The sequence below is a fragment of the Nematostella vectensis genome, chromosome 14 (genome assembly GCF_932526225.1).
Source record: "Nematostella vectensis chromosome 14, jaNemVect1.1, whole genome shotgun sequence".
NCBI classification, from domain to species: Eukaryota; Metazoa; Cnidaria; class Anthozoa; order Actiniaria; family Edwardsiidae; genus Nematostella; species Nematostella vectensis.
Window position 1 is genome coordinate 6,320,531 of NC_064047.1, and position 12,278 is coordinate 6,332,808.

General features: G+C 39.5%; 2 protein-coding genes across 2 annotated transcripts; one reads left to right on the plus strand and one right to left on the minus strand.

Annotated features, from left to right (window-relative positions):
* The first annotated feature begins 173 nt into the window (after nt 1-173).
* Nucleotides 174-8,104, plus strand: LOC5505095 (reticulon-4-interacting protein 1 homolog, mitochondrial). Its single transcript, XM_032373527.2, has 8 exons — nt 174-587; nt 1,326-1,403; nt 4,530-4,654; nt 5,400-5,448; nt 5,939-6,075; nt 6,881-7,064; nt 7,418-7,510; nt 7,756-8,104. Exons 1-8 carry the CDS (start codon nt 174-176, stop codon nt 7,882-7,884), a joined length of 1,209 nt encoding a protein of 402 aa, XP_032229418.2. The 3' UTR covers nt 7,885-8,104.
* Nucleotides 8,105-9,180: 1,076 nt separating this feature from the next.
* On the minus strand, nt 9,181-11,363 carry LOC116612987. The gene has a single exon (XM_032373529.2). The coding sequence runs from the start codon at nt 10,639-10,641 to the stop codon at nt 9,772-9,774; it is 870 nt and encodes a 289-aa protein (XP_032229420.1). The 5' UTR covers nt 10,642-11,363; the 3' UTR covers nt 9,181-9,771.
* Between the last annotated feature and the right edge of the window lie 915 nt (nt 11,364-12,278).

A 12,278-nucleotide genomic window follows, 5' to 3' on the forward strand; every position in this document is an offset into this window, starting at 1 on the left:
CGATTCACAAAATGGCGGCCGGCGAATCATCTTATGCAATTTGAAGGATGTCACCGGTATAACGTCAATTTGCTAAGAGAATTGCTCTCTATTTCTCTGCACAGGGGTGAATAACTGCTGGGACTACTACTTCATCTTTCTGTACCTGAATCAATGCGGTACTTATTCTAGAAATGTCTTCTGTACGACCAAATATGTTCTCCTCGCTGCTTTCTTCTTATTTTGCGAGAGCAAGAACCAAAAACTGTGTTTTTTTACTTCATGGACGAAATCTCTGCAGTGGGCAAAATACAACCCCGATAATGGATGCATGGTGTATACGGAATTACACTGAAACCGATAACCTAAAACTCGAGACATTTGACACTCCTGATATAGAGTCAGACGCAGAAGTTTTGGTAAAAGTCCACGCATCGTCTGTAAATCCAATAGATGTAGAAATGCGGAGAGGATATGGCACAAACCTGTTGAATACGTGGAGAAAGCTGGTTGGAGTTGAGGAATTCCCATTAATTTGTGGTCGTGATTTCTCTGGAGTTGTTGTTAAGACTGGAAGGCGTGTTCGCCGGTTTAGACCTGGAATGGAGGTGCATAACGCCTGATTCATATGTTTGCCTCTGCCGTGCCAAATTTTATTGTTTGGATTCGCCACCTGAATAGTTCAAAACCCCATTCAATTGAGTTTGGCACAGCCCAATTAAGTTTGGCACAACACTAAGCAACAAAAATGCACAACATGGGAGGGTCTAGAGAAAAAATAGGGTGAGGTCCAACATGGATTCACTGGCCCTCGGAATGGTTTGAAAATGGCGATAAATTTTCCCAAATTCTAAACTATTTTTGAGCTTTGATAGATAGGTTACTAGACCCATCTAAATCCAAACATTTTCTAAATACACAGAAAATCGTTTTTATAACTATTATAATCTATACCTACGCAATTTATCGTCTTTGTACATGAGCAGGGTAGGGTCTCACCCCTTGAAACAGAGATAATAAAAAACAAAAGGCTTGATTTTGAGTTTCAGCAAAAATTTGTCCAAAATATACATGCAAATATTGAACAAAAATCAAATTGGGACTTGATTTTTCTGCATTATACGCCAAAAAACCTGTTTCCAAAGTCACTTCTACGCAAATGATTTTGAAATAATTATAAAAAGAAGAGACTAAATGAAATTGGTAGTTGATATTATCCTATTATCATAAAGGTTATAAATGACTAAAAAATTCTAGGGACATATGGTAATTGTAGGGACTGAGTGACTATGAAGCTCTATTTATATAGTGTATAGATTCTAATGTTTCTTGTCTTCTGTCATTAGGTCTGGGGGACGCCATCAGTGGTGTCAGCAGTCTCCAGAGGATGTCATGCTCAGTACCTTAAAGTTAAACAAGAAGAGGTCAGTTTAAAGTTTTTGTTTCATGAACCATGCGGCTAAAAATACAATCACCGTACGGAGCACGTTTTCTGTGATAATAATACTGTGCTGACTGCAAGCAGGCAAATTTGAGCCCTAATGATAATAGCGGAGCCAAGCGTGGCCGCAGGCCGCGCGCGTAGCTCCATAGGCATAGAAATATGGTATAGGTATGCGACTTGGTTTTTGTGGTCATCGCGCGGGTACCCTGTGGTGTCACTCGCCAGCCAGCCAGCCAGTCAGCCGCGCGACTCCCAGGCCCCACTTGGCCCCGAAATGGCGACTAAATAACTAAATACAAGCACGGAGCAAGGGAAAAAGTTCTTGTCGATTATGCGATGATTATTTATTTTGCCTCAAATTTTGTGACTTAAGGATAAAGTCAACTAGAGGAGATCTACTAACATTCATTCACGCCAAGATTTATCTGGTTTTAACTAGTAAATTTAAGCAAGTAACAGTTCACATTAAAAAGCGAACACAACCACAAGAAAGAAACAAAAATAAATGCAAGGTGAGTTTCGGACGACGATTTATATTGTCTATTGAGGATTTGACAGTTATTAGGCTTTTTGTTGTCCTTTTGTATGCTTTGAGAATGCGAGTACTTAACTTAGTAATCAAATTATTTGAGCATAACAGCTTTTGTTTTGACATTCTTCATTTTTTCTATATTCTTTATTGTGTTAAATAAAATACAATACACCAAAAACTGGAATTCGACTCTGCCAAATTTTCGTCTTTAATAAGACTTCTTCGGGGCAGATTGATTGTGTTGAGATATTTCATAAAGGCTAACCAATATCGTGTTGCATTTGTCAAATACTGCTAAAGAAGACCGTTCTTGTCTTTATATCCTGTGCTCTTAGTCCTAAGAAGATACATATCCTTAGAAGATACCGCAACTTTTTCAACTTACAAAAGAAATTTTCCTTACCAAGGATAAAAAAAAATCAACCCCTATTTTTAATATGTATTGTCTGCATCTTGCATCTCATGTGTTTATTTTTTTTTTTCAAATAGTTGTGGAAAATTAGTTAGATTATAAATGGCTTGATGAAAAGATTGTTTTGAAAGAAATAATAAATAATTGTTTTCATTCTTTTATGAACCAGACTGGAAGACATGTGAATTAAAAACCATGTCTTGAAGAGAACAGTAGGATGTTCTTATTCACTAGTCATTTGATACCCCCACACCCATGGTCCCAGGGAAGGGTGGGGGATTAAACTTTAATAAAAGCCTGTTTCCAAGTTAAGAGTCAAAAACAGTCAATACCACCACCCCTCTTAAGATATTCTGGTTAAAAAGTGGCCTAAAACCCCACATTAACCCCTGACTTCTGCGGGACCATAAGGGAGGGGGCGCAAATGACTAGTTCATTACTATCTGATTCAGCAGTACACACTCAATAGGTTTTTGTTAGAACAAGATACTTATATAATATAAAACTAAAAACAAACTTTTGCTTTTTAAATAATAAATCTGTAAAGAAAACAGTTTTCTATTAACCTAAAGATAATGGGAAAGGGGATATTTTAGAAAAGTACTGAATATAATTATCACATTATTGTTATTATATTTTCTTTTCAAACATTTAAAGAAGAGTCATATTTCTTCCTTTTTCTTCTCCCTGTTGACTATTTTTATGCAATTGATGCTCTTTGTTATTTCCCCTCTACACCAAAAATAAATTAATTAACAGATTTGATTTTTAAATTAGTAATTTTCATTTAGTACTCTCATTTATATCTTCTTTTTAGGATTTTCTTTCCAAGTCTCTTTCCCATTACATTTATTTTAGAGGTTTAGATTTATTTCATTGGAATAGTTGGATCCAGGGTTTCTCAAAACACCAACAAAATATAATGCATTACTGGATGTATATTTGTAGATATTAATTCCCATGGGGATGGAAAATCACCACTTAAAATGGTACATTAAAACTTCAGTATTGCATCTTATCTAAAATTGTGTATGACACTACATTCCATCTTTGAAATCCTGTTTCATCCATTATTCTTCGCAAGGACAAAGCTTGTCAGAATGTAGCTTTAAAAAGGTACATCAATGGAACTCTTATTAAGGGGAAGGGTTTTTTAGGGCAAGATACTCAAACTTTATAACACTAGCAACAACCTTGTTCTTTTTCAATAATAGAATTCTGTTCACATAGCTTGGATAGCATAGACATGGCCTCTTTAGAGGCCTGTGGTGGTGAAAGGGTTAAGATAATGGGAAAGGGGGAATTTCAAGAAACGCTCAATCAAATTATTTTCATTACTGTTATTTTTTTTTCACCAAACCTTTCAAGTTGAGTCAATTTACTTTATATCTCCTCTCCCGTCGACTATTTTTTAGTCAATTGATATTCTTTGCTTCCTCTCTACCCCAAACATAGATCAATGAAAGGGTTTGGTTTGAAATTAGAAGTTAGCATTTTAGCACTGTCAGTGATGCCTTGGATGTTTTTTTAGGATTTGCTTCCAAAATCAATCTGTTTTTTTCTTCATTGCATTCATTTGGGAGTAGGCCACCAACAACAAGGCCACTACATGGTAAAGGGGGGTGCACAATATGTAATACATGAAAGGATATATATTTTTGGATTTTAATTTCCAGACATTTTTCTGAATATTCGGTCCAATGAAGGAGAGAATCCCCTCTAAATCAATACATAAAATTTACAGTATGGCATCTAAACAGTCTAAATATATTATTTTAAATCTTTGGAATGCTGTTACATCCATGACATTTTCTGCACAAGGGCAAAGCTTGTCAGAGTATTGTTTTGATTAAAAAAATATTCATAATGGAACTTCTATGATGGGACATAAGAATTTACCATTAGACTCTTGACAACTTTGACAGCCATATTCACACCAGGAATTGTGTTTGTTAACTTTGATGTACTGCATTATTTAAATTATTGAATAAGGCCTGGATCCATTTGGTTGGTTCAATAAATAAATCTCAGTAAAGAGCAGGATCCTAGATCCCCCAAAAATACCTCGATCAGTCAACACAAAAGGTGTTCAATGCTGGCTCCGCTTTTAGGCAGTACCTAAATCTATATATTATGTTTGGTTTACTCTCTTCTCTTTCTAGATTGCAGCTAAGCCTGTTTCTCTCAGCCATGTTGAAGCAGCCTCCCTACCTTATGTCATATGTACTGTGTGGGCGGGGTTGGTTAGTCGAGGGGGGCTAGGCCCTGCAACAAGTGCCGGCAAAAGGTTGGTAAAATCCTGAGTTTGTATGATATTAAAGAACGCATTCAGCCATACCTTATAAGGTCCATCTTAGAGTATGCCTGCGTTGTCTTTTCCAACCTTCCGCAATACCTATGTGCTGCCTTAGAAAGAATTCAAAAAAGATCTCTAGGAATAATTTTCGGTAGTGGCCTTAGCTACGAGGACGCCCTCGAACGCGCATGCTTGTCTTCTTTAGAGGCGCGGCGTCACAATGTGTGCAGAAAATTCATAAGCAATATCAAACAGGGGAGCGTCTTATACCCCCTAGTGTCAAGCAGACTTATATCCTCCAACTCGCCATACTCCCTAAGATCTAAGCGCTCACATAGTGTGGTCCCGGGTCGCACGGACCGTTTTTCCAAATTCGTCTCAGCGCAATATGCTGGGGATTTAATGTTATTATGAATTATGTATGGTGTAATGTATTTTGTAGTTAGCTGACCCTACCGGTAATTCAGTTGTAAAAGAACTGCAAACGGTTGAAATAAACGAGCATTACCTTTGTTATTGTTGTCATTTAATATTTTGAAGAAAACATTCATGAAATCTTTAAATATAACTATCTAAAACCATAGTATTTTAAATAATCCATGAAAACCATGGGCTCTCGGTCTTATTTTGTAATATTCTAGGATTACAAATCACTGCTTATAGAGAGGGTAATATCCAAGTTGATATTTTTACTATCATTTTTAATTCTGCCAATATAAATCTCTCAATTCTGTAGAGTTCTTGTTCTTGGAGGCTCAGGTGGAATCGGCACATTTGCCATTCAGGTAAGACACTCTTAGTCTGATTGCCCCTCTAGTCCTAGTCTGCAAATATCCTTATGGTTGAAAATGAAATATAGAACAGAAGCTGTCGCAAGGGAATATTGACTTCTAGTGAAATCCTTATAACATGACTTAATTCGTTCCCCCTTAAGCATTGAAAACCTGCCATTAATGCAATGCGTGGATTTATAGCCTCGAGGATTAAGGCCTCTAAAAATGTCATAAAGTTTGGTTACACAGTGGTACTCGTTGTCCTCAGGCGAGATGAGAAACTTATTATCTCTCTTGTCTTTATACGATATGTAGTGCTAACGTAGTTACATAATTTTACAAACATAAAACAATAGTTGTTATTATTAAAACAAAAGATCACGGAATGTGATAAGACATGCTCAGAACCGTAACCAAAACGCTTTCCAACTGCATGGAGTTACATTGGAAAGCATTAATTCTCTATATAGCCAGGAGTCAATGTGTTAATGTTTGTCTACAGTTGCTGAAGGCTTGGGGTGCCACGGTGATTACGACCTGCAGCACAGATGCTATTGATCTAGTGACATCACTTGGGGCTGATCATGCAATCGACTACATCACGACTGACGAAGAAGCAGAACTGCGTAAATTAGGAGGGTGGGTAAAACTAATAGTTGCCATTTTATCAGTCTACAAAAGTTATTTTGGGGGTTGTCAATTCTCTTGTATGCTCAACACTCAGCTCTTTATTTTTGCCAAAGGATATCTCTCCTGGATATTTTCTCTGGAAATCCATGAGACTTAGCTAGCCTTCCATTTTTTTTTAATCAAAATCTTCCTGATTGTGATGGATGTTAAGTAGTCCCACAGGGAGCTCACCTCTATGGTTAAAAGGTTAGACAGCATGGTCCAATCCTTTCCTCTCCAGTTAGCATAAGTAAGTTTAAAAATCTCACAAATCTCTAAGCCCAAAGGTCTACTATTATATAGATTTAGGCAATGCCTTTAAGCGGAGCCCGCATTAAACACTTTTTGTGTTTACTGATTGGAGTCATTTTAGGGGAGCTTGGGGTCTAGGATCCTGCTCTCCTCATCTTTAGAATTGATTTTTTTAACGAGATTAAAATTTATTACAAGTCAAAATCGTCTAAAACTCACCTTAGGTTTGTTTTTTTCTGTTTGTAGCTTTTGGTTGTGTTCGCTTTTAATGTGAACTGTCTCTCGTCGACCCAATAAGTGAATGCTCAATTCATTAGCTGAAAACAGACTTATCGTCACCTAAATCTTGGCATGAATAAATGTTAGTACAACTCCTCTAGTTGCCTTTATCCTTTAGTCACAAAATTTGAGGCAAAAAAAGGCATTGGTTTCCGAATTTTGTGCCTTAGGTGGGTGCTATTTTAATAAAGCTCCAGGGAGTGGATCTTTACGCTTACGGTATGTCTGCTTTACCTTTCTTCAGTTATGATGTGATATTGGACCCATTTGGTGGTGAATATGAAATCTTAGCCCCTGAACTGTTGTCTGACCGCACCTGTGGTGTTTACATCAGTATCATTCCACCTTTACTCCCAAAGACTGATGCCCTAGGGCTTGGCAAGGGTGTGCTGTCATCAGGGAAATCCTTTGTCTCAGCTTCATTAAAGGTAAAGTGAAGTGTGTGTTTGTCAATGTGTCCAATCTGTCCTCTTGTTATTTATCTGTCTTCCTTTTTGTCTGACTGTCTAACTGTCTGTCTGTCAAATCAGTCTGTCCATCTGTTTGCCTACCTGTCATCCCATCCCTCCCCTCCCTTGTATTGTCCCTCTCTGCATCCTTTCCTTTATCTGTCTGCTGTCCCTCTGTCTTTCAGTTACATTTACTTTCATTCACTGTGTTAATTAAACAGGTGTTTAAAGGTGTTATTCAATTATTGATGATATGGTATTATCTGTTTATTGATTTTCTCATGCCTGAGGATTAACATTTTCCATGTACTTAGTTATTTTCCAATTTTTAGAGTTCCCTCAAAGGAGCTTCTGTTAAGTGGGGATTCTTCACACCAAACCCTGGAGCATTGGATCACGTCAAACTTCTTGTCAATCAAAAAAAGGTAGCTTGCATGTATTTTTGTTTACTGAATGCACGGAAAAGTTTGTTATGATAACTTTATTCATTTATTTTATATTTTAAATTTTCCACCAAACGATAATTATGTTATATTTGTCTCCATATTCTACAATATTTTTAAAAACCTAATGTTTTCAGGTTAAACCTGTTTTCAACTGTGACTCTTAACTTGCCCGTTTTCAGGTCAAACCTGTTTTCTGTTGTTACTTATAACGTGCCTGTTTTCAGGTCAAACCGGTTATCCAGGCTGTGTTTCCATTCAGCCAGGTCCCGGATGCCTATGCTAATGTGGAAGCTGGACACACACGCGGCAAGACTATTATTCAAGTCGCCATGGATACGCAGCCGTTGTCATAGAAATCATCATGCGTCAACGAGTCACGGTGGGATAGCGAATGCGAACGTATAGTGACGAGTCTTTACCACGTGGCTGTTGTTATAGTCGTGCCTGACACCACGTGCCTGTCACGTGTCTGACATAAAAGCTTACAATGTCATTTACTGAATCACTGTCTCGCCGTCGCGGCGGACGGGGAGGAGCAGCGGGCGCCACTATTTTGAACTAATGACGTTTTTCGCATGTGAATTCCAGTGTTTCGAACTAAATGGTGTAATGCCTAGTGCACACTAGCGACATAACGACATGGGCGCGCGCACTCTTACTTTCGACATAACGACATGGGCGCGCGCACTCTTACTTTCGACATAACGACATGGACATAACGACATAAGAGAAAAAAAAACATGTTTTTTTCTTTTCTGTCATTATGTCCATGCAAGAGACCATGATGTAAGAGAACGAATCCCCCGTATTAGGGTATGCTCCAATGATGACGTCCGTAAAAACTATTTTTAGAACAAGCACTTATTTTTAGATACGTCTCTGATTGGTTAGCGCTCACGTTTCCTAGCAACATGAGTCTTACGAGTGACATGATTTCTGAACATTTGCGTGAAAATTGAAGTTTATTCATCTAAAAATGTTATAAATCAAAGAAATATAAAGGCCTTCTTTTATTAAAATACATAACATAGACTCTGAAAATGGCTTGGTATTCTATCTCACCGAATTGCAGAGAAAAAGAACTTTTTAGGAGTCTTCACGATGCATCTTGAAAGAACTCCAAATTCACCGTCTCCGCGACGTCTTCCCATTCAATTATTTATATAACATTTAGATAACTGAACATTAGATAACTTAACAGATAACAGGACACCACCCCATGAGTAGCATTGTGCTCATGAGCCTTGAAGAGCAGCTAAAAGGATAAAAACAGGTAGCGAACGAAGTAAAGAAGTGCAGAGGGAAAAATTTGGTGTGAAATTGTACTAGCTCGTGGTGCCCATAACCAAATATGGAGCGACGAACTATATATGGATGCTATGATTGATAAGCTCGCGCAATCTAAAAGTAGCTTTCATGGACGACATCATGGGCCACGGGGATTCGTTCTCTTATATCATGGTCTCTTGGTCCATGTCGTTATGTCGGGCTAAACATAGTGCGCGCGCCCATGTTGTTATGTTGCTAGTGTGCCCTAGACATAAGCAGACACATTATCCAACCGTTCCCCCCCCCTTCCCCACACACACTTTTGGGGCCGCTCCGTAGCCCCTGCTCTCGAAAGTCCTTTGCCAGAATTGGGCTTTGTCGCTAAACAGGGTTTTGGCTATAATACACCATCCCATAATACAGTCGTCTATCGCTTACTAAAAGCGTTATATTGCGCTACCGTTCGTGGTCAACAAGGCAAAGTCTTAGGAAAGTTGGCCAAGTCGCAAGCGTTTTGATTGGCACGAACTAGGAGTATTCCTTAATGTCCTGATGTGCATTGAAGTATTTCTTTGCCCCGCTGGCTGTGGCCTGCTGCATCGCTTTAGTCTTTTTCTGATAACTTTGTAGACGAAACTTTATGCTTTTAGATGCTCGTACTTTCGTTGTTATCGATGTTGTACTTTCTCCGTCTTTTAACTTGTGAATAAAACAGATATTACCCCGTGACGAGGAACGTCTTACTGGAAATGGTATTTTGCCGTCACGTGAACATGATGTCACAGGACCGATACAATTGAGTGACAATTCCTCGACATGAGTGATCATTAGAATTGATTTCGTGGTACAATGGTACACAGGCATGACATAAGTATGGAAGTAATAACGCGATCCTGTTTCCTTCTTGCCTTTTCTTGTGGGGGTCGCGGTCAGTCCTAGTTTTGTTCATGCGAGGAGAGGGGTAGGATAGGTCAGTCTTTGGGCGGTGGTCGTCCAGCAAGTACATCCGGGGATGAAACAGATCGACGAAGATACCGACAATGCGCGAATCCGACAGCCCATGCTTGCGGAGGCTTATTCGGATTAGCTTCGTCAGTTCCGCGGCCATCGGGACGCAGTCGGCTACTGTCGATACTGTTTCGTCTGGGTTGTCGTATTGGGTCCATGTACGACTTTCGCTTCGTGTTCACTCCGTGCCGACTGTAGCTATCTACTGCATAGTTCGTATTCTCCCCCGTGTGTCGAAGGCGGCCCGAGCTCTGGGAACTGCCAGTACTTCTTTCGTCGAAACTTCGGCGAACCCTCGCGAGTGACGGGTCGAGCCGAGTGAGTGGCGGAAGTGTGTAGCTTGGCCCTCGTGAAGAACTCGGAATGTTTTTCTGTCGTTTCGGTCTGCGTTGTGTCTCCTCAATGATAATCGGTAAATGACAAGTAAACGGTTCGTTTACTTGAAATTTTATTTTCTCCGTGTGACTTTCTGCTATTTTTGCATTTTCATTCAAGCTTAATTCTTCGGTAATCGCATTCAAGTCCAGCAAATCTGTTTCTAGTGTTATTCCAGACTCCTTTGCCACCTCGTCTTCTTCGCTATCAAGCACAATTGGATCTTCGAGCTTTGGCTTCGTGAATAATCCCGCCTTTTTGAGCGCGTGGTGAACATTTTTCAAAGCGTATTCTTCGTGTATGATCCTCGCTATGCTTGCCTTCTGTTCTACATCCAGTTGCTGTAGTGTTTTGCTCAGGTCCGCGTTCGATTTCTTAGTCAGTGCCTTGTACGATTTCTCGCTCTGTCGAGAAAGTCCCGACGCACTCAATGATACCTTGTTATTTAACGTCGACATCCAACTCTAAACAAACCGTGAACAACTACCGAGCGTATCCTACATGACTCATGTTTGCTCTCGTAGCTATTTTAACCTCCACTGGAACCCAAATCAATTTTTCGTTGAAAATTCCACTAGATGCTTACCCTGTTTTGCTCCATTTTGTTGTGTCGTAATAGGAGAAGAAAAGGTTTTCTTTACCGAAAAAGGTCGTAGGTAAAATATCGTCTTGCAGACAGCGAGTCTAAAGAATCCCCTGACCCTCTGATCCTTACAAGTGTTTTTCGCTTGACAACAAGCGTTAAGTTTCGCTATGTTTTTGTTAATTGGTTTTCCTGATGTCATTATATGGATGGGATTTTAACAGGGCCGCCCGACCCCCGATGCTCTGTGCCAATCCGTCCTAATTTTGGCTATGAGTTATTAAACAGACAACAGCGACCGTTATCCTTTATTTAGCGTCTTCAAATCCGACTTATGCTTAATAGGCGGCTTGATGGGCTTGATGGATTTTAACGCCTTAATTGACGGTTTAATAAACGGTTTAAACGGTTTAATAACGGCTTAATGAAGGATATTAACGTTTAAAGAGGCTGTGAAGGAGAGAAGATCCTGTGGTTTTTTTTTTTCACTTCTCGCACGAGAACCCTTGTCGGCCACACCTTTGTTCATGTTTCATTTAATATTGGAAGGCACAATGTTTTAAAATATCAAAAAAACATCTAAAAACGACGTTAAATACTTACCTATTTACCAAACTCTCTCGAAATTATCTCTCATTGGCCTTCCTCTTATCAGCCGTTGGAAATGGATGCTTTTTCACACTTGGTTATTCATCAAAATGGCGGCTGACAGAGGCTGGAGAAGAGTCTAATTCTTGATTGCCTAACTCGATTTTATTTCATACCTAAAATCAAAGTTTTATGTCATAAAAATAACGATTAGTTTATGCTTAGTAAGTCTCCTATTTTTCTTTTACAAATCATGTGAACTTCCAGCGCAAACCCGTAAAACCATGAACACTCAACATACTCGTGGGATGTTATTGTCGTCAAGAACCAACAGCGAGGGTTTTGATAACTTACATGTTCTTGACGGTAAAAAAAATCCATGTATTTCCGCAGTTCAGGGTGTTACTTGCCGCGCTGAATTTGACAAGACCGCAGCTCGCCCACTCGCCGGCAACCGTTCGTAACGGTCTCGAGTTTTCGGCGGTGGCGGTGGGAACGGGAAGCCAGAAACTCCGGGTAGACACTGATTCCCACAACACCAGGCGTTCTTACCGGTTTTCTGTGATGAACCGTGAGGTAGTGTGGCGTCTGGGGCGAGTTGGTCTCCACTGAGATCATAACTGTCACCGACCACAGGAAACCCAATCAGACACTCGGGAAGAACACCTTTGGCAAGGATGACTGATACCCTAACAGTTCACAGTTACAGTTACTGAATTACAGTTACTGCGACGACAAAAAAAGCGAAGAAGAAAAAAAATGATTGAAGTGGACTTGTATGTAATGTCCTAATAAAAAAAATTGATCGAGCGAGCAAGAAAAACGACAGCTTTCAACACAAGATTGATTATATGCAAAAGGCATTTTCTCGATGTTCACGAAAATCAAAGTAACGCAACAGTTTGGAACGACACGTCACGCGTA

Excerpts from the sequence above, each read along its gene's own strand:
- LOC5505095 (XM_032373527.2), top strand. The coding sequence starts at position 174 with ATGTCTTCTGTACGACCAAATATGTTCTCCTCGCTGCTTTCTTCTTAT. Across the intron at positions 588-1,325 it reads GGTTTAGACCTGGAATGGAG|GTCTGGGGGACGCCATCAGT; the intron begins GTGCATAACGCC and ends TTCTGTCATTAG. Across the intron at positions 7,511-7,755 it reads TTCTTGTCAATCAAAAAAAG|GTCAAACCGGTTATCCAGGC; the intron begins GTAGCTTGCATG and ends GCCTGTTTTCAG.
- LOC116612987 (XM_032373529.2), bottom strand. The coding sequence starts at position 10,641 with ATGTCGACGTTAAATAACAAGGTATCATTGAGTGCGTCGGGACTTTCT.